This window comes from Oncorhynchus tshawytscha, linkage group LG02 (genome assembly GCF_018296145.1).
Source record: "Oncorhynchus tshawytscha isolate Ot180627B linkage group LG02, Otsh_v2.0, whole genome shotgun sequence".
Lineage (NCBI taxonomy): Eukaryota > Metazoa > Chordata > Actinopteri > Salmoniformes > Salmonidae > Oncorhynchus > Oncorhynchus tshawytscha.
Window position 1 is genome coordinate 53,219,684 of NC_056430.1, and position 21,191 is coordinate 53,240,874.

A 21,191-nucleotide genomic window follows, 5' to 3' on the forward strand; every position below is an offset into this window, starting at 1 on the left:
GAGGCAGATGAATAATTGTTGTCTCTGATTGAGAACCATACTTAGGTAGCTTTTTCCCACTGGGTTTTTGTGGGTAGTTGCTTTCTGTTTTTGTGTCTGCACCAGACAGAACTGTTTGGATTGTTCTCTTTGTTGTTTTGCAATTCAGTGTTCAGTTCAACTAATAAAGCATGAACATGTACCACGCTGCACCTTGGTCCTCACCTTCTTCCACCAACAGCCGTTACAGAACTACCAACCACCAAAGGACCAAGCATCATGGAAAAGAGAACTGGACATGGGAGGACATTCTGGACGGAAAGGGATCCTACACATGGGAGGAGATCCTGGCTGGAAGGGATCGCCTCCCATGGGAACAGGTGGAGAGCCAGGAGAGCAAAGGCAGCAGGAGAAGGGAACCAGCGGTACAAGAGAACACGGTTGGCAAGGAAGCCCGAGAGGCAGCCCCCAAAAATGTTTTTGCGGGGGGCACCTGGGGAGTGTGGCTGAGTCAGGTTGGAGACCAAAGCCCACTCCCCGTGCTTACCGTGGCACGCATGGGATTGGTCAGGCCCCATGCTATGGGGTGATACGCACTGTGTCTCGGCCGAACATTCATAGGCCGGTGTTGGTCTGGCATCCAGACCGAACGGGTGGGGCCAGCTCTGCGCTCGAGACTGCAAGTGCGCCTCCACGGCCCAGTGTATTCGCCGCCTATCCGGCGCTGCAAGAGTCTCCCGCCTGTCCGGCGCTGCCAGAGTCTCCCGCCTGTCCGGCGCTGCCAGAGTCTCCCGCCTGTCCGCGCTGCCAGAGTCTACCGCCTGTCCGGGGTCGGCGGCGAGGGTCCCCACTCCGCACCAGAGGCGGCACCTAAGTGGGCCAAGCCAAAGGTGGAGCGGGGTCCACATCCCGCACCAGAGCCGCCGCCGTAAAGAAGGCCCACCCGGACCCTCCTCTTTAGAGTAAGGTTTTGCGGCCGGAGTCCGCACATTTGGGGGGTTTACTGTCACGCCCTGGCCTACTGCATTGCACCAAATTCTTGTTTCAAAAACATCTAGAAAAAACACCTCAGAACCAAAAAGTTGCACGTCTTGACTGTTGACCTGTTCAAAGGACCTGCTACCCTTTCCCGGACCTGCTGTTTCGAACCTCTCACTCGCTCTCGCTCTCCTACTGTCTCGACCTCTATGCTCGGCTATGAAAAGCCAACTGACATTTACTCCTGAGGTGCTGACCTGTTGCACCCTCTAACCACTGTGATTATTATTTGACCATGCTAGTCATCTATGAATATCTGAAATTCTTGAACAATATAGCCTAAATGTACACTGTGACGGTTATAATCTCCACTGGCATAGCCAGAAGAGGACTGGCCACCCCTCAGAGCCTTGTTCCCCTCTAGGTTTCTTCCTATGTTCCTGCCTTTTCTAGGGAGTTTTTCCTAGCCACCATGCTTCTACATCTGCATTGCTCTGCTGATGTAAAAAGGGCTTTATAAATACATTTTATTGATTGATTTATTGACCAATGACCAGTCATCAGCATTGGCATGCAAGGGCGGGCTCTCATATCCAGATGAGTGACCATAAAGTTCTTGTTTAATTTTCTTAGGTGTTGCTTGGCAAAACCAGAGTAGCCGACCTACGACCTACGAAATGAATTACGATATTTGTGAGGAAGAAAAAGGCCACCGGCAGATCATGCTTTCCATCTGATCCCGCAGCCCTCGCTGCACACAGGTAGGCCGTATAATCCTGCTTAATCTGGACTCCAGAGAAGTGACAAGATGACATGATTTTCCTAGTTTATATTGACTGCTAACTTGAATAACGTTCAGCTCAAAATGCAGCTGTAAAATGCAGTTTATTTCTGTATCTTGTGTTTTGAAAATGCATCCCTGTTTATGGCTGTAATAACAGGCTACATTTGCGCAGTGATCGTTTGCACGTGTTTTCCCTGTACATATGCAGCTCCAATTTTTTTGGGGGGGGTGATCAACAATTGTAACTATTTACGATGCAAGCTCACCAGCAATGGGGCATCAAGCTGCAATTACTAGCGTAGGCCTACTGGTCTTTTGGTATGTCAAAATTGCTTGATATTTATAATTTACTTATGAAGCTTGCATTTGGAATTTGTTGTTCAAATTAATTATTACATAATGTAGACAAAATAATGAAAAGGGCTGTCTGGTAGCCTCAAAAATAGACAAATACTTAATGTCCCTGGGACTGTACAAAAACTGTTTTGAGACACTAAGCATCAAAGCTTTCACATGTTAGATTTCACCTTAAAGGTACCTAATGTACAGAGTATCAAAATCCTGAGCCATTTATACATTTTTTAGGGGGGTGCAATTGCTGATAGAACATTATGGCTCTGAAATGTAAATTTGGGTTCAGCCATACGGTTCTATCACTGCTGGACGGCTCCTAATAATGTCTGGAATGGATTCAATGGAATGGTATCAAACATGTATTATTATTATTTTATTTGTATATAAAACATGTAGAAGGTGGATCAGCTTTAATATTGTGGATAGATTGTTGCTTCCATCAATGTAATTGTATGCATCATTTCCAATACCCCATATATTTTTGGGGTATACAGTTGAAGTCGGAAGTTCACATACACTTTAGCCAAATACATTTAAACTCAGTTTTTCACAATTCCTGACATTTAATCCGAGTAAAAATTCCCTGTTTTAGGTCAGTAAGGATCACCACTTTACAATCAAATGCTTCTCAAATATGCCCTCTGGTGGTCAAACTAGCAATAACTTGCAGTAACAGAAAAAATGGCTGAGAAATAAACGGCGTGCCACAGAATGCTGCAGCAGCACACAAGGTGAGCCGCAGTACGACACAACTTTTAAAGGAGGAACCACTGTAAGTGTCACATGATCTGTCACATGACCTCAGTATATTTACACCTGTTCTGAAAGGCCCCAGAGTCTGCAACACCACTAAGCAACGGGCACCACCAAGCAAGCGGCACTATGAAGACCAAGGAGCTCTCCAAACAGGTCAGGGACAAAGTTGTGGAGAAGCACAGATCAAGGTTGATTTATTAAAACAAATCTGAAACTTTGAACATCCCATGGAACACCATTAAATCCATTATTTAAAACTGGAAAGAATATAACACCACAACAAACCTGCCAAGAGAGGGCTGCCCACCAAAACACACGGAGCAGGCAAGAAGGGCATTGATTAGAGAGACAACAAAGATAACCCTGAAGGAGCTGCAGTGGAGATTGGAGTAACTGTCCACAGGACCACTTTAAAACCTTTTAGAACTACCCATTCCGGATCCGGTATATTTGTCATCAGCAACCGCTAAACAGCATAGCGCAACAGTCAAAAAATATTACTAGAAAATATTCATATTCATGAAATCACAAATTAAATATAGCGAAACACAGTTTAGCCTTTTGTTAATCACCCTGTCGTCTCAGATTTTGAAATTATGCTTTACAGTGAAAGCAATACAAGCGTTTGTGCAAGTTTATCGATAGTCTAGCATAGCATTATGTACACTTAGCATCAGGAAGCTTGGTCACGAAAATCAGAAAAGCAATCAAATTAACCGTTTACCTTTGATGATCTTCGGATGTTTTCACTCACGAGACTCCCAGTTAGACAGCAAATGTTCCTTTTGTTCCATAAAGATTTTTTTTTAACCTGCGTTAGTTTGGTGTGTTTTGCCCAGGATTCCACCCGGAAATAGCGGTCACGACAACCAGACAAAAATTCCAAATTATATCCATAATGTCGACAGAAACATGGCAAACATTTTTTATAATCAATCCTCAAGGTGTTTTTTCAAGTATCTCTTCGATAATATATCAATCGGGACAGTTGGCTTTTCACTTGGACCGGGAGGGAACAATGGCCGCCTCTCTCTTTTGCGCAAAAATCACTCTGAGAGCCCCCACCTGACCACTTACGTAATGTGGTCGTTCACGCTCATTCTTCAAAATAAAGGCCTGAAACTATGTCTAAAGGCTGTAGACACCTTAGGGATATCCCTTTCAATGGTCAATAGGGATGCATAGGAACACAGAGGTTTCAAAATAAGAGTCACTTCGTGATTGGATTTTTCTCAGGCTTTCACCTGCAATATCAGACAATATTTTTACAGTTTTGGAAACTTTAGAGTGTTTTCTATCCTAAGCTGTTAATTATATGCATATTCTAGCATCTGGTCCTGAGAAATATGCCGTTTACTTTGGGAATGTTATTTTTCCAAACATAAAAATAGTGCCCCCTAGCTTCAAGAGGTTAAGCCGTACACTCCACAGAGCTGGGCTTTACGGAAGAGTGTCCATAAAAAAGCAAACATGTTTGGTGTTTACCAAAAGGCATTTGGGAGACTCCCCACACATAAGGAAGAAGGTACTCTGGTAAGGTTGAGACTAAAATTGAGCTTTTTGGCCCTCAAGGAAAACACTATGTCTGGCGCAAACCCAATACCTCTCATCGCCCCGAGAACAACATCTCCACAGTGAAGCATGGTGGTGGCAGCATCATGGTGTGGAGATGTTTTTCATCGGCAGGGACTGGGAAACTGGTCAGAATTGAAGGAATGATGGATGGTGCTAAATACAGGGAAATTCTTGAGGGAAACCTGTTTCAGTCTTCCAGAGATTTGAGACTGGGATGGAGGTTCACCTTCCAGCAGGACAATGACACTAAGCATACTGCTAAAGCAACACTCAAGTGGTTTAAGTGGAAAAATGTAAATGTCTTGGAATGGCCTAGTCAAAGACCAGACCTCAATCCAATTGAGAATCTGTGGTATGATTTAAAGATTGCTGTACACCAGCTGAAACCATCCAACTTGAAGGAGCTGGAGCAGATTTGCCTTGAAAAATGGGCAAAAATCCCAGTGGCTAGATGTGCCAAGCTTATAGAGACATACTCCAAGAGACTTACAGATGTAATTGCTGGAAAAGGTGGCTCTACAAAGTATTGGGGGTGAATAAAAAAATATATTTTGCATCTTCAAAGCATATTGTGTAAGTCAAATGATACAACCCCCCAAAACATATATTTTAATTCCTGGTTGAAAGGCAACAAAATAGGAAAAATGCAAAAAGGGGTGATTACTTTCGCAAGCCACTGTATATAGAGATACAGTTGAAGTCGGAAGTTTACATACACTTAGGTTGGAGTCACTATAACTAGTTGTTCAACCTCTCCACACATTTCTTGTTAACAAACGATAGTTTTGGCAAGTCGGTTAGGACATCTACTTGACACAACTCATTTTTCCAAACATTGTTTACAGACAGATTATTTCACTGTATCACAATTCCAATGCTTCAGAAGTTCACATACACAAAGTTGACTGTGCCTTTAAACAGCTTGGAAAATTCCAGAAAATTATGTCATGGCTTTAGAAGCTTCTGATAGGCTAATCGACATAATTTGAGTCAATTGGAGGTGTACCCATGGATGTATTTCAAGGCCTACCTTCAAACTCAGTGCCTCTTTGCTTGACATCCTGGCAAAATCAAAATAAATCAGCCAAGACCTCAGAAAAAAACAATTGTAGACCTCCACAAGTCTAGTTCATCCCTGGGAGCAATTTCCAAATGCCTGAAGGTACATTCTTCTGTACATCTGTAAACTCGATGGGACCACGCATCCATCATACCGCTCAGGAAGGAGACGCGTTCTGTCTCCTAGAGAATAACGTACTTGGTGCGAAAAGTGCAAATCAATCCCAGAACAACAGCAAAGAACCTTGTGAAGATGCGGTAGGAAACAAGTACAAAAGTATCTATATCCACAGAAAAACAAGTCGTATATAGACATAATCTGAAAGGACGCTCAGCAAGGAAGAAGCCACATGCCTATTTATATAATGAATATGAGTTTAGGGGGCTAAAATTATTATTAAATATTAAAGCTTTAAACCTCTCACTAAAAGCTTCACTCATACATAAGTTATACTTAAACCCAAAATGTTTCTTCAGTAGATTATCTAAGAAAGGCTCATCCTTTGTTCCAAAACTTCTAATTTCCGACGAATTGAAAACAACATTTTGTTTCAAGTATCGCCCTTTCTTAAACAAGCCATACAAAGCTGGTTGCAATTTCAGTTTTATCCTCCAGAAAAGATAGAACAAATATTACAACAAATGTTATGGTTAAACTCAAATATACTGATTAATAAAAAAACATTCTTTATGGAAAAAATATTTTAAAATGCTATTATATTTATTAATGATATTAGGAATAGAAACAGAGGAGTTATGTCACATATGCGGCTATCAAAAATATATGTGAATATCTGCTCAATCTAAACTAACAACCAACTGATTGCAGTACTACCACAAAAATGGAGGAGGCAAGTGGAAAAGAGAGAAGGTTGGGAATTTGTTTGCCTGACATATATTAAAGATACAAATTGGTTGAAAGGAACTGGCATGAATAGAAAAATATACCAGTTTCATTTGAGGACAAAAATGTTGACCTCTGCGCCATACAGGTTGCAAAATAAATGGGAAGGATTTTCGATGTACCAATTCCATGACACATGGTACAAAAAACTACACTTGATTCAATTAAGATTTTAAATTTAAAGTATTATATAAATCACTGCCACCAACAGAATGCATAATTTCAGTCTCAGCTCTGTAGATTTTGCTGCGAAGAGACAGAATCAATAGATAATTTACTCTGGTATTTTTTTTATTTAACCAGGCAAGTCAGTTAAGAACAAACCCTTATTTACAATGACAGCCTACCAGGGAAAAGTGCCTTATTTCAGGGGAGAATGACAGATTTTTTCAAATCTAGTTGTGTTACAAACAAACCAGTTGATTGCAATGAAACCAAACATGACTGGAAAAGTCATGTTTTGTGTGTGTATATACCTCAAATGTGTCGTCGAAAATGCAATGAGACGAAATTCACGACACAAGCAGTTCACAAAATGTTTCGTGTTAGGCTATAAAAACGGATTTTATAAAACAAAAGACCATTCATTGTGTAACAATGAGCATTGGGATTGCAAACAGAGGAAGATCGTCAAAGATAAACAATTAATTTTATTGCAGTTTGTGATTTTGTTACGCCTGTGCTGGTTGAAATAGTTGTTTTTTATGGGGCTCTATCCTCAGATAATCACATCGTATCCTTTCGCAGTAAATCCTTTTTTAAATCTGACAACGCAGTTGGATTAGCAAGATTCCAGGCTTTCGAAACATTTGAGACACTTGTATTTCCATGAATGTTTAATATGACTATTTACGTAGCGATCACTGGGTTCTGTGCACAGATAGGTTAAGGAATGCATTATGATCATCAGACAAATTATTGTCATCACTGAACAATGAAGTGACAACATAATTCACTTAAACATTTCTGACATGGAAGTTTTCGCTTGCGTGCAATTATTGCTGGCTAGACTAGCCTAGACCATACGTAGAGGGAGATGGCAAAGATGTATTCTGATTGGTCCATCTGTATTTGTTAAGACTTGTGCTTGGATTGCAGATAGAACCTCTACTTACACATCATCATCTGCACATCTATCACTCCAGTGTTAATGCTAAATTGTAATTATTTCGCATCTGGCCAATTTATTGCCTTACCCCCCTACTCTTCCACATTTGCACATAGTGTCCATAGATTTTTTTCTATTGACTGTATGTTTGTTTACATGTTGTTTTTGTTGCACTGCTATGCTTTATCTCGCACAGGTCGCAGTTGTAAATGAGAACTTGTTCTCAACTGGCCTACCTGGTCAAATAGAGGTGAAATAAAAAAATATATACAAACATATCGCCAAGTTCAAATGGGTTTATACAGATACACAACTTGGAATTGACTTGAGGCTCGGCCCGTTCTACTTGTGACTCGACTTGAGATTTCGTACCTTCTGACTTGTGACTTACTTGTGACTCATATAATAGTGACTTGGTCCCACATCTGGATTACAGCCTTACTCAATATTGTTAGACATGGTAGTGGATGAGGTGAGTTTCCTCTGAACAATGTAAAGATCTTGTGCTTTTGGATGTAAATCCAAATCCAGCGCTATATACAGTCCATTATATACAAATGGCTGACATGATATATTCATCATAAATACAATAAATTGTAAGTCATTTCGAAAGTTCTAAATATCCCTCAAAGCTATTCTTGATAAGGACATTATAGATAATACAATCACGTAGATGAAACAGTCACAGACACAGGTCAGTGGCTCTGATGCACATCTGATGTACGGTGCATCATCTGTCTGGAATTTCCTAGAAACTGCACACCATTACTAAATGAATCCAACAATAATTTCCTCTTTTGTATAATTTCCTTTCTCATTTTTTCTTACACAGGCTACCACAAGTGTGTTGTATACGATTAGATAAAAGTTTCACTTATCTGTCTAATTTCTATAAATTTTCTCCGGTTGCAACTTTTTAAAGATATTTCCGTGTGAGGAAGCAGTCTGCACCAGGTCAGGGGAAATGTGAAACCTACGCTGTAAAAAGTATTTTGTACTCTGGTATCTTTTAACCCTAAGGGTGGGAATATTATTTTTTCCATTTACCTGTCTCGAAAAATACAGTTTTGCAATGTGATATGCTCACTATCACAGGTCTCTGAAATGATGTGTCAGTCTTCCTACTCTGATAGGATTCTGCACCGAAAGCAGGTCTGTCAGGAGTCTGCAGAAGATGCAAAAGGCTGCTCATGACACTACTACTCAGGTCCTCAGTCTCCCATCGAGGGAAGGACTACATGTACTGCAGAGGAGCCGCCTTTATGATGCATTCATGCACAAGTTGGAACTAAGAAACTCTGAAATATCCAACTTGGAAACAGAGGATGCAACGATGCTAGCCGAGTTTCCAACTCATATTTAACCCTCCGGTTCTAAACTGTTTTGGATGTCGGAGGTTCTGAGTTTATACGTGTTTTAATAAAAAGAATTAAGCATATGTGAATGCAAACAATTTAGTTGACACACTGTATATTCACTAACTCTGATATGGAGAGTATGTGGTATGACTTCATCTGACATGGAGAAATAATAGTGAAAAATATTATGAGTTAGGTTTTTCTGGCCTTGCTCATTACTAATCATCTCTAACCGTCGCCCCTGCATGAGTTTTTTCATGCGTGTGATGTCAGAATACTCTCACTGTTCCAAAATGTGAATGTTACACAACAGGACAGTTAGTTACCCATGCTGCCCTCAAACCAAGGCAAGCTGACTGCTAATTATCAATAGGCTATGTTTCAACTTGTCAATTTCAAATTATTTTCAAACAAGTTTTATTTTCTAACAACAATTTGAATTGAGGTGTGTTCCGCCACCTCGTTAATTCGCATAATAAGTATCCCATTTCACTCTTGCAAACAATTTATGTTGGAGACTTTACTGAACAGACAAACTTCTCTCTTCAACGTGAGCCCAAGCACTTCCCGAGTGTTTACCCAGATCAAATATGAAGACATTGCGCATCTCTAGTCAGAACAGGCCTTACACAAACATTTTCCCCCACCACATTTTCTGGCTGGCACTTGCATTGCCTTCATGGTTGTTTGTCTTACAAATTGGACTTTGGACATGTGTGCGTTCCTATCAAAGTAAGTAGCTTACTTTCTGTATAACCTGTTTCTGCTGTAGCACACCATATGTATGTATGGATCATAATGTATTTACTGTTTTATTAACATGTTTTCAAGTACTGGTGACAAATCATGAATTCCGATACTTGCAATGATTGTAATGGACGCATATGATGTGTGTAAAATACTATAATGTTGTTCTGATTATGATGAGCTAATGCTAAGCTATTTCCTGGCTATGTGTGGTGCCATGTTTGTTGACATCATACAATGCATTCTGTTTGTCACGTTAGCGTCTGTCAGACCAAAGATGTAATCCGACCCTCTCTGCCTAGTCAACGCCATTTTACCTGCTGTTGTTGTGCTAGCTGATTAGCTGTTGTTGTCTCACCTACTGTTTTAGCTAGCTATCCCAATCAACACCTGTGAATACTGAATGCCTCGCTGTATGTCTCTCTCAAATGTCAATATGCCTTGTATACTGTTGTTCAGGTTAGTTATCATTGTTTTAGTTTACAATGGAGCCCCTAGTTCCACTCTTCATACCCCTGATACCTCCTTTGTCCCACCTCCCACACATGCAGTGACCTCACCCATTACAACCAGCATGTCCAGAGATACAACCTCTCTTATCATCACCCATTGCCTGGGATTACCTCCGCTGTACCCGCACCCCACCATACCCCTGCCTGCGCATTATGCCCTGAATATATTCTACCATGCCCAGAAATCTGCTCCTTTCATTCTTTGTCCCCAACGCTCTAGGCGACCAGTTTTGATAGCCTTTAGCCGCACCCTCATACTACTCCTCCTCTGTTCCGCGGGTGATGTGGAGGTAAACCCAGGCCCTGCATGTCCCCAGGCACCCTCATTTGTTGACTTCTGTGATCGAAAAAGACTTGGTTTCATGCATGTCAACATCAGAAGCCTCCTCCCTAAGTTTATTTTACTCACTGCTTTAGCACACTCTGCTAACCCTGATGTCCTTGCCGTGTATGAATCCTGGCTCAGGAAGGCCACCAAAAATTCTGAGATTTCCATACCCAACTATAACATTTTCCATCAAGATAGAACTGCCAAAGGGGGAGGAGTTGCAGTCTACTGCAGAGATGCAGTCTACTGCAAGTAATGTCATACTTTCCAGGTCCATACCCAAACAGTTCGAACTTCTAATTTTAAAAATTACTCTCTCCAGAAATAAGTCTCTCACTGTTGCCGCCTGCTACCGACCCCCCTCAGCTCCCAGCTGTGCCCTGGACACCATTTGTGAATTGATCGCCCCCCATCTAGCTTCAGAGTTTGTTCTGTTAGGTGACCTAAACTGGGATATGCTTAACACACCGGCAGTCCTACAATCTAAGCTAGATGCCCTCAATCTCACACAAATCATCAAGGAACCCACCAGGTACAACCCTAAATCTGTAAACAAGGGCACCCTCATAGACGTCATCCTGACCAACTGGCCCTCCAAATACACCTCCGCTGTCTTCAACCAGGATCTCAGCGATCACTGCCTCATTGCCTGTATCCACTACGGATCCGCAGTCAAACGACCACCCCTCATCACTGTCAAACGCTCCCTAAAACACTTCTGTGAGCAGGCCGAATCGACCTGGCCCGGGGTATCCTGGAAGGATATTGACCTCCCCGTCAGTTGAGGATGCCTGGTCATTCTTTAAAAGTAACTTCCTCACCATTTTAGATAAGCATGCTCCGTTCAAAAAATGCAGAACTAAGAACAGATATAGCCCTTGGTTCACTCCAGACCTGACTGCCCTCGACCACCACAAAAACATCCTGTGGCGGACTGCAATAGCATCGATATGCAACTGTTCAGGGAAGTCAGGAACCAATACACGCAGTCAGTCAGGAAAGCAAAGGCCAGCTTCTTCAGGCAGAAATTTGCATTTTGTAGCTCTAACTCCAAAAAGTTCTGGGACACTGTGAAGTCCATGGAGAACAAGAGCACCTCCTCCCAGCTGCCCACTGCACTGAGGCTAGGTAACACGGTCACCACCGATAAATCCATGATTATCGAAAACTTCAACAAGCATTTCTCAACGGCTGGCCATTTCTTCCTCCTGGCTACTCCAACCTCGGCCAACAGCTCCGCCCCTCCCCGCAGCTACTCGCCCAAGCCTCCCCAGGTTCTCCTTTACCCAAATCCAGATAGCAGATGTTCTGAAAGAGCTGCAAAACCTGGACCCGTACAAATCAGCTGGGCTTGACAATCTGTACCCTCTATTTCTGAAACTATCCGCCGCCATTGTCGCAACCCCTATTACCAGCCTGTTCAACCTCTCTTTCATATCGTCTGAGATCCCCAAGGATTGGAAAGCTGCCCCAGTCATCCCCCTCTTCAAAGGGGGAGACACCCTGGACCCAAACTGTTACAGACCTATATCTATCCTGCCCTGCCTATCTAAGATCTTCGAAAGCCAAGTCAACAAACAGGTCACTGAACATCTTGAATCCCACCGTACCTTCTCCGCTGTGCAATCTGGTTTCCGAGCCGGTCACGGATGCACCTCAGCCACGCTCAAGGTATTAAACGACATCATAACCGCCATCGATAAAAGACAGTACTGTGCAGCCGTCTTCATCGACCTTGCCAAGGCTTTCGACTCTGTCAATCACCATATTCTTAATGGCAGACTCAGTAGCCTCGTTTTTTCTGAAGACTGCCTTGCCTGGTTCACCAACTACTTTGCGGACAGAGTTCAGTGTGTCAAATCGGAGGCCATGCTGTCCGGTCCTCTGGCAGTCTCTATGGGGGTGCCACAGGGTTCATTTCTCGGGCCGACTCTTTTCTCTGTATATATCAATGATGTTGCTCTTGTTGCGGGCGATTCCCTGATCCACCTCTACGCAGACGACACCATTCTATATTCTTCTGGCCCGTCCTTGGACACTGTGCTATCTAACCTCCGTGGCCTCCAACTGCTCTTAACTTCTTGGATATAGGGGGCGCTATTTAAATTTTTGGATGAAAAACGTTCCCGTTTTAAACAAGATATTTTGTCATGAAAAGATGCTCGACTATGCATATAATTGACAGCTTTGGAAAGAAAACACTCTGACGTTTCCAAAACTGCAAAGATATTGTCTGTGAGTGCCACAGAACTGATATTACAGAAAAAACCCAGATAAAAATACAATCAGGAAGTGCCGCATTTTTTGAAACCGCCTCATGGCAATGACTCCTTATATGGCTGTGGAGGAGCTAGGAGTCAGCTTACCTTTTCCACGTTTTCCCCAAGGTGTCTGCAGCATTATGACGTATTTGTAGGCATATCATTGGAAGATTGACCATAAGACACTACATCTACCAGGTGGTCGCTTGGTGTCCTCCGTCGCAATTATTGCGTAATCTCCAGCTGCAGTATTTTTCAGTTTGCCTCAGATGAGAAACCGACTGCCAGGAATGATTTTTCATCGAATAGAATTGTGAAAAACACCTTGAGGATTGATTCTAAACAACGTTTGCCATGTTTCTGTCGATATTATGGAGCTAATTTGGAAAAAGGTTTGGCGTTGTGTTGACTGCAATTTCATTTTTTTTTCTTAGCCAAATGTGATGAACAAAACGGAGCTACACAAATAATATTTTTGGAAAAAAATGAACATTTGCTATCTAACTGAGAGTCTCGTCATTTAAAACATCCGAAGTTCTTCAAAGGTAAATGATTTTATTTGAATGCTTTTCTTGTTTTTGTGAAAATGTTGCCTGCTGAATGCTAGGCTTAATGCTATGCTAGGCTATCAATACTCTTACACAAATGCTTGTGTAGCTTTGGTTAAAGCATTTTGAAAATCTGAGATGACAGTGTTGTTAACAAAAGGCTAAGCTTGTGTTTCAATATATTTATTTCATTTCATTTGCGATTTTCATGAATAGGAAACGTTGCATTATGGTAATGAGCTTGAGGCTATGATTACGCTCCCGGATACGGGATTGCTCGACGCTAGAGGTTAAACGCTAGTAAAACCAAATGCATGCTTTTCAACCGTTCGCTGCCTGCACCCGCACGCCTGACTAGCATCACCACCCTGGATGGTTCCGACCTAGAAAATGTGGACATCTATAAGTACCTAGGTGTCTGGCTAGACTGTAAACTCTCCTTCCAGACTCATATCAAACATCTCCAATCTAAAATCAAATCTAGAATCGGCTTTCTATTCCGTAACAAAGCCTCCTTCACTCACGCCGCCAAACTTACCCTAGGAAAACCGATCCTCGACTTCCGATCCTCGACTTCGGCGATGTCATCTACAAAATAGCTTCCAATACTCTACTCAGCAAACTGGATGCAGTTTATCACAGTGCCATCCGTTTTGTTACTAAAGCACCTTATACCACCCACCACTGCAACCTGTATGCTCTAGTCGGCTGGCCCTCGCTACATATTTGTTGCCAGACTCACTGGCTCCAGGTCATCTACAAGTCCATGCTAGGTAAAGCTCCGCCTTATCTCAGTTCACTGGTCACGATGGCAACACCCACCCGTAGCACGCACTCCAGCAGGGGTATCTCACTGATCATCCCTAAAGCCAACACCTCATTTGGCCGCCTTTCATTCCAGTTCTCTGCTGCCTGTGACTGGAACGAATTGCAAAAATCGCTGAAGTTAGAGACTTTTATCTCCCTCACCAACTTCAAACATCTGCTATCTGAGCAGCTAACCGATCGCTGCAGCTGTACATAGTCTATCGGTAAATAGCCCACCCATTTTTACCTACCTCATCCCCATAACTGTTTTTATTTATTTACTTTTCTGCTCTTTTGCACACCAATATCTCTACCTGTACATGACCATCTGATCATTTATCACTCCAGTGTTAATCTGCAAAATTGTAATTATTTGCCTACCTCCTCATGCCTTTTGCACACAATGTATATAGACTCTCTTTTTTTCTACTGTGTTATTGACTTGTTAATTGTTTACTCCATGTGTAACTCTGTGTTGTCTGTTCACACTGCTATGCTTTATCTTGGCCAGGTCGCAGTTGCAAATGAGAACTTGTTCTCAACTAGCCTACCTGGTTAAATAAAGGTGAAATTAAAAAAAAATCACAAAGGTTAGTTCACTCGACTGACTTATGGTGCTTTCAAGACAACTGTGACGTCAATGATCTTCAGGTCAGAAAGTCAGAGTTTTAGAAAGAGGCCCGAGTTCCCTGAGTTGGAATTCTGAATTGAAGGACCATTCAAAACTTTTTTTTCCTTCGAGTTCCCAGTTGTCTTGATTGCGGTATCAGATTGTAACTTTGGTACCTCAGGGTTGCCAGCTCAGATCCCCCTTTCCAAGGGGGTTATTTTTATTTATATATTTTATATAACCTTCTCTTGTGTTTGTCCCCCATTTACTGATAAATTACCCATCATAGTAGTATATTATATATTATATATCCCCCACGATACCTTTCCCCATTTCTACCCCCACAGACTTACAAACCCCCCTAAAATCGTTTCAGCCCTGTTTAGCTTTTGTGCTATGGTTAGGCTAGGTAGTAGGCTAGTATTTGATGTGATGATCTGTGAGGTTAAACATTTTATTTGCTTTGTGATTTGTCAAAAACGGTAAACGACTTGTCAACATGTGCTCCGGTTCTTGTATACACTGTAACAAGTACATCAATGATTTGTAATATGCTGAAAAGTGTCTAAACAAAGTTAATATTTTTCAGGCAATGAGCGAAGCCATCTTTGACTTTGTTTATTTGTATTTTATAGTGAATGGCATTCTGGGATTAGGGTATTTTCACTTGTCAAACCTAAACAAACATGGCTGCCATCATAAAGAATTTAGCTGCTGTTAGCTTAGCTGACATGCATTTATTTTCTAAACAGCATTACATTAGTCTCACCAGAGATGTGGTACATTGTAAACTAGTTTAGCTTTTAGGTCACAAACCTGTTATTTAGACTGGTTTATGGAATGAGTTTGGCTGTGGATGTGTGATGCTTGGATGATGAAGTTCACATTTATCTTTTACAATAAAAGGTACAATTGAGGAATACAGTTTAGGACCTTCATTTTTCATCAGTACAAAAAAATATTTAGATGCTGTGTCAGACAACAATGGTGTTTAGACTTGTTTGTTGCATCATACGTTCTGTTGCTACTGTTCCAATCACGTATTTGAGATCGTACGCTGCAGGAACCACTTAACAATGACCACAAATATGTGATTGTACGCGTCAAAGGGTTAAGGTCAATAATGGAGTTGGGGAATAATGAGGTCATGTTATTTTACTGTAACCTTAAATTGGCCTCATTCAATTCAACCTTTTGCCATTCCAATGGTAATTCATCGAAGAGTCATAAAACCAAGTTGCTCAAAACTTCTCCTCAGTGTCTTCGGGACTGGATGAGCCACTGGTGATAAACATTTGGATAGAATTTCTGATGAAATCAAGCATCGACTTTGTTTGTCTGGGCTTTTTTTTGGGAGATGCAAGGAAGGGCCCTGTGTTTATGCTTGCTATGGGCTGAAATGACTGTCTCACACCCTTGAATGGTTAATTAACATAAAAAATGTGCCTATGACATAATGCACAAAGAGGAAGAGCACAAAAGCAAACAATTTGTCTTGAGAAATACAGCTCCAAGTAGATACTGAAAGACTCCCAAATTCAAATCTGCTCTAAATGTTTGTATAAGAAATTCAAATCAAATACAAATTTTAACACAACAGGAATAAAATACACTAGAAAGGAGCTATATACAGGGAGTACCAGTACCAGATCAATGTGCAGAGGTACAAGGTATTTGAGGTAGATACTGTATGTAAACTCAGCAAAAAAAGAAATGTCCTCTCACTATCAACTGTGTTTATTTTCAGCAAACTTAAGATGTGTAAATATTTGTATGAACATAACAAGAATCAACAACTGAGACATAAACTGAACAAGTTCCACAGACATGTGACTAACAGAAATGTAATAATGTGTCCCTGAACAAGGGGGGGGGGTCAAAATCAAAAGTAACAGTCAGTATCTGGTGTGGCCACCAGCTGCATTAAGTATTGCAGTGTATCTCCTCCTCATGGACTGCACCAGGTTTGCCAGTTCTTGCTCTGAGATGTCACCCCACTCTTCCACCAAGGCACCTGCAATATCCCGGACATTTTTGGGGGGTATGGCCTTAGTCCTCACCCTCCAATCCAACAGGTCCCAGACGTGCTCAATGGGATTGAGATCCTGGCTCTTCGCTAGCCATGGCAGAAGACTGACATTCCTGTCTTGCAGGATGTCATGCACAGAATGAGCAGTATGTCTGGTGGCATTGTCATGCTGGAGGGTCATGTCAGGATGAGCCTGCAGGAAGGGTACCACATGAGGGAGGAGGATGTCTTCCCTGTAACGCACAGCGTTGAGATTGCCTGCAATGACAACAAGCTCAGTCTGATGATGCTGTGACACATTGCCCCAGACCATGACAGACCCTCCACCTCCAAATCAATCTCACTCCAGAGTACAGGCCTCAGTGTAACGCTCATTCCTTTCACGATAAACGCGAATCGATCATCACCCCTGGTGAGTCAAAACCACGACTCGTCAGTGAAGAGCACTTTTTGCCAGTCCTGTCTGGTCCAGCGATGGTGGGTTTGTGCCCATAGGTGACGTTGTTGCCTGTGATGTCTGGTGAGGACCTGCCTTACAATAAGCCTACAAGCCCTCAGTCCAGCCTCTCTCAGCCTATTGCGGACAGTCTGAACACTGATGGAGGGATTGTGCTTTCCTGGTGTAACTCGGGCAGTTGTTATTGCCATCCTGTACCTGTCCCGTCCCGCAAGTGTGATGTTCGAATGTACCGATCCTGTGCAGGTGTTGTTACACATGGTCTGCTCCTTTGAGGACGATCAGCTGTCCGTCCTGTCTCCCTGTAGCGCTGTCTTAGGCGTCTCACTGTACGGACATTGCAATTTATTGCCCTGGCCATATCTGCAGTCCTCATGCCTCCTTGCAGCAGGCCTAAGGCACGTTCACGCAGATGAGCAGGGACCGTGGGCATCTTTCTTTTGGTGTTTTTCAGAGTCAGTAGAAAGGCCTCTTTAGTGTCCTACATTTTCATAACTGTGACCTACCGTCTCCCTACCGTCTGTAAACTGTTAGTGTCTTAATGACTGTTCCACAGGTGCATGTTCATGAATTGTTTATGGTTCATTGAACAAGCATGGGAAACAGTGTTTAAACCCTTTACAATGAATATCTGTGAAGTTATTTGGATTTGTACAAAATATCTTTATAAGACAGGGTCCTGAAAAGGGACATTTCTTTTTTTGCTGAGTTTACATGAAGGCAGGGTAAAGTGACTAGACATCAGGATAGATAATACCAAGAGTAAAATAAAGAACAGAGTAGCAGCAGCATATAATGAGTGTAAAAGTGTGTGTGTATGTGTGTTTGCTTCCAAGGCAAACAAGTGTGTCGCGTTAGAGCACTTAAATAAGCATAATCCCAAACTACTATGAATAATTCCATTCATACACATATATCTATAACATACAGTTAGGGCTATGTTTTTACAATTGCAGATGCAATATGTAACTTTTTGGGCAACTGACCAAATTCACGTAGAAATGTGAGTTATTGATGTGTCATTCTCAGTGAAAGCATGTTTTAGAAATGGTAGATCTATTCTATGTGCGTTATTTTTATGCATCCTTTTCTTATAGGTGCACTATGCAGAAATGCTTCGCCATTTACTGGTTGCTAAAATTCTATACTGAACAAAAATATAAACAAAACATGTAAAGTGTTGGTCCCATGTTTCATGAGCTGAAATAAAAGATCCCAGAAATGTGCCATTTACACAAAAAGCTTATTTCTCTCAAGTTGTGTGCACAAATGTATTTACGTGAATGTATTTACGTGCCTGGAAATGAGCATTTCTTATTTGCTAAAATAATCCATGCAACTGATAGGTGTGGCATATCAAGAAGCTGATTAAACAGAATGATTATTACAAAGGTGCACCTTGTGATGGGGACAATAAAAGGCCACTCTAAAATGTGCAGTTTTGTCATACAACACAATGCCACTAAGTTTTGAGGGAGAGTGCAATTGACATTTTGACTGCAGGAATTTCATGTTCATTTCTTTACCATAAGCCACCTCCAACTTCACTTTAGAGAATTTGGCAGTACATCCAACCAGTCTCACAACCGCAGACCACGTGTAACCACGCCAGCCCAGGACCTCCATATCCGGCTTCTTCACCTGTGGGATCATCTGTGACCCGCCACCTGGACAGCTGATTAAACTGAGGAGTATTTCTGTCTGTAATAAAGCCCTTTTGTGGGGAAAACTTATTCTGATTGGCTGGGGGGCAGGGGTGCAGACATGGGTGGGCATAGGCCCACCCACTGGGGAGCCAGGCCCACCCATGTCTGCACCCCTGCCCTGTCATGTGAAATCCATAGATTAAGGCCTGATTTCCTTCAACTCAGTAATCGTTAAAATTGTTGCGTTGTTAAAAAGTTACATATATTGTAGCTTTAAGTCTAGTTTTTCAGTCTTTTACTTTGGGTTTTGTACACCAGCTTCAAACAGCTGAAAATACAATATTTTTGGTTATTGAAAATATATTTCACAGCGGTTTAGATGGTACAATGATTCTCTACGCTACACATTGCTAGTTTTGTCACGTACACTGAAATTAGGCCAACTATTGGAATTTTAGCAACCAGGAGATTGCGGTCCGAATTCGGCATGTTGCACCTTTAAGGGGGAAACACAAATACCAAGAGATGTAGAATTCCGTGTTGTTGTGCTGTAATACTTTCTTTCATCCTGTGCCTGTGCGGACAGGTAGGTATTACTAGCCAGATGCAGAATGCAATCTCTTGTGCTTTGAATACAATCCCAAAATCACATCTGTCGAAGATTAGAAAAAGTACTGAGTGAATGCCCGTCCCTCCTCTTTTGCTCCCCTAAGAACTAAACTAAGGAGGGACGGGCATTCACTCAGTACTTTTTCTAATCTTCGACAGATGTGATTTTGGGATTGTATTCAAAGCCCAGGAAAAGCTTGTCACCAGCTACTCCACAGTCAGGTTATTACATTCTTCATTTTCTTTGCGAATGAAAAAGTATTAGGCGAGACAAAACAACATTACAGGTGTTCTGCTTTCATGTTGGATTATGTGACAGCTTGGTTGGACGCTGATATTTGTCCGCCAACTGTGATTCCATATCAATATCATAATAATCACATCACGTTAGGCCCATTGATATTTGAAAAAAGAAAACAAACAAGCTTCAGGCTTCTATTATGTCAGTTATTATAGGGGCAGGGCTGGGTGTTATAAACTGTTATGACATATGCTATGTCATTCTCATGACAGTGTTATGTATCATGGTCCTGTGTCAGCCTCTCCATCAAAGGCTTATTAACGATTCTTAAAAACACTTTACTTAAAACAACCAGGTATAATGCTTTAAAAACTTGTTAGAAGCATGTACTGTATGAGCCTTTACAATATCTTATAAACAGGGTAGTTTGGGTTCTGGATGCTGATTGTCTGAAAGCTATTGTATATTAGACCGTATACCACGGGTATGACAAAGCATTTCTTTTAATGATCTAATTACATTGGAAACCAGTTTATAATAGCAATAAGGCACCTCGGGGCTTTGTAGTACATGCACAATATACCACGGCTAAGTGCTGTATCCAGGCACTCCGCAACAAGAACAGCCCTTAGCCGTGGTATATTGGCCATATACCACACCCCATCGGGCCTTATTGCTTAAATATACCACAGGTATGATGAAAAAATGACTTGTTTATTGTTCTAATTATGTTGGTAAGTTTATAATAGCAATAAGGCACCTCAAGTGTTTGTGCTATATGGCCAATATACCACGTCTAAGTGTTGTATCCAGGCACTCTGTGTTGTGTCTTGCCTAAGAACAGCCCTTCGGCGTGTTATATTGGCCATATATTTATATCGCCACACTTCCTTAGGCTTTATTGCTTAGTTATATAAGGCTTATGATATGTCATGTATTTCTATGCATACCATGCAATACAACATAATTTATAGTACTGTAGCATTTACCTGCTTCCACTGCCATCACAGTAATGTTGTGCCAGCCAGCCGTCTCTCGGTCCAGAATATTGCCCAGCGTGATGGCACCCGACACTGGATCAATGTGGAAGATCTGCTCCTGGTCCGTACTCTGGTCAATAGAGTACCTGGTAGGGAGAGTGAGAAAAAAGGGGAATACATAATTGAATGGGGAGTCCATCTGCAATACTTTTTTAGTGGCGCCCTAACACTGTGGCCCATGGGGATATTGCCAGTTGCATTTGACATCAGGTTATGGCTTCACATTAGCATTTTCAAGTGGGAAACTGTAAGCCAGATTCAGAGGACGATGAAAATAATGATGCATTTAGCCAATGTGCTTGTTTCCCTACTGCACCTTTGTCCCCAAACATGTCTGTGGTTTTAGCCCTTGCTGGAGAAAAAACATTTTAATTAATATTTAATGCTGCACTCCAATGAAACCAAAATACATTTGCACATCCTTGTGGTTGGCTACTCAAGGACCATTCAGGAGAGTACAGAGCCAACAAAATACGATGAGTAGTTTCTCTTCTTTTTCAG

General features: G+C 41.8%; 1 protein-coding gene across 1 annotated transcript in view; it reads right to left on the reverse strand.

Annotated features, from left to right (window-relative positions):
- LOC112267143 (cadherin-22-like) overlaps positions 1-21,191 on the reverse strand; it is a 278,383-nt gene that overhangs the window by 40,117 nt on the left and 217,075 nt on the right. Inside the window, exon 8 of the mRNA XM_024445273.2 lies at positions 20,640-20,776. Coding sequence (XP_024301041.1) covers positions 20,640-20,776 — 137 coding nt within the window. The remainder of the gene's footprint in view (positions 1-20,639; positions 20,777-21,191) is intronic.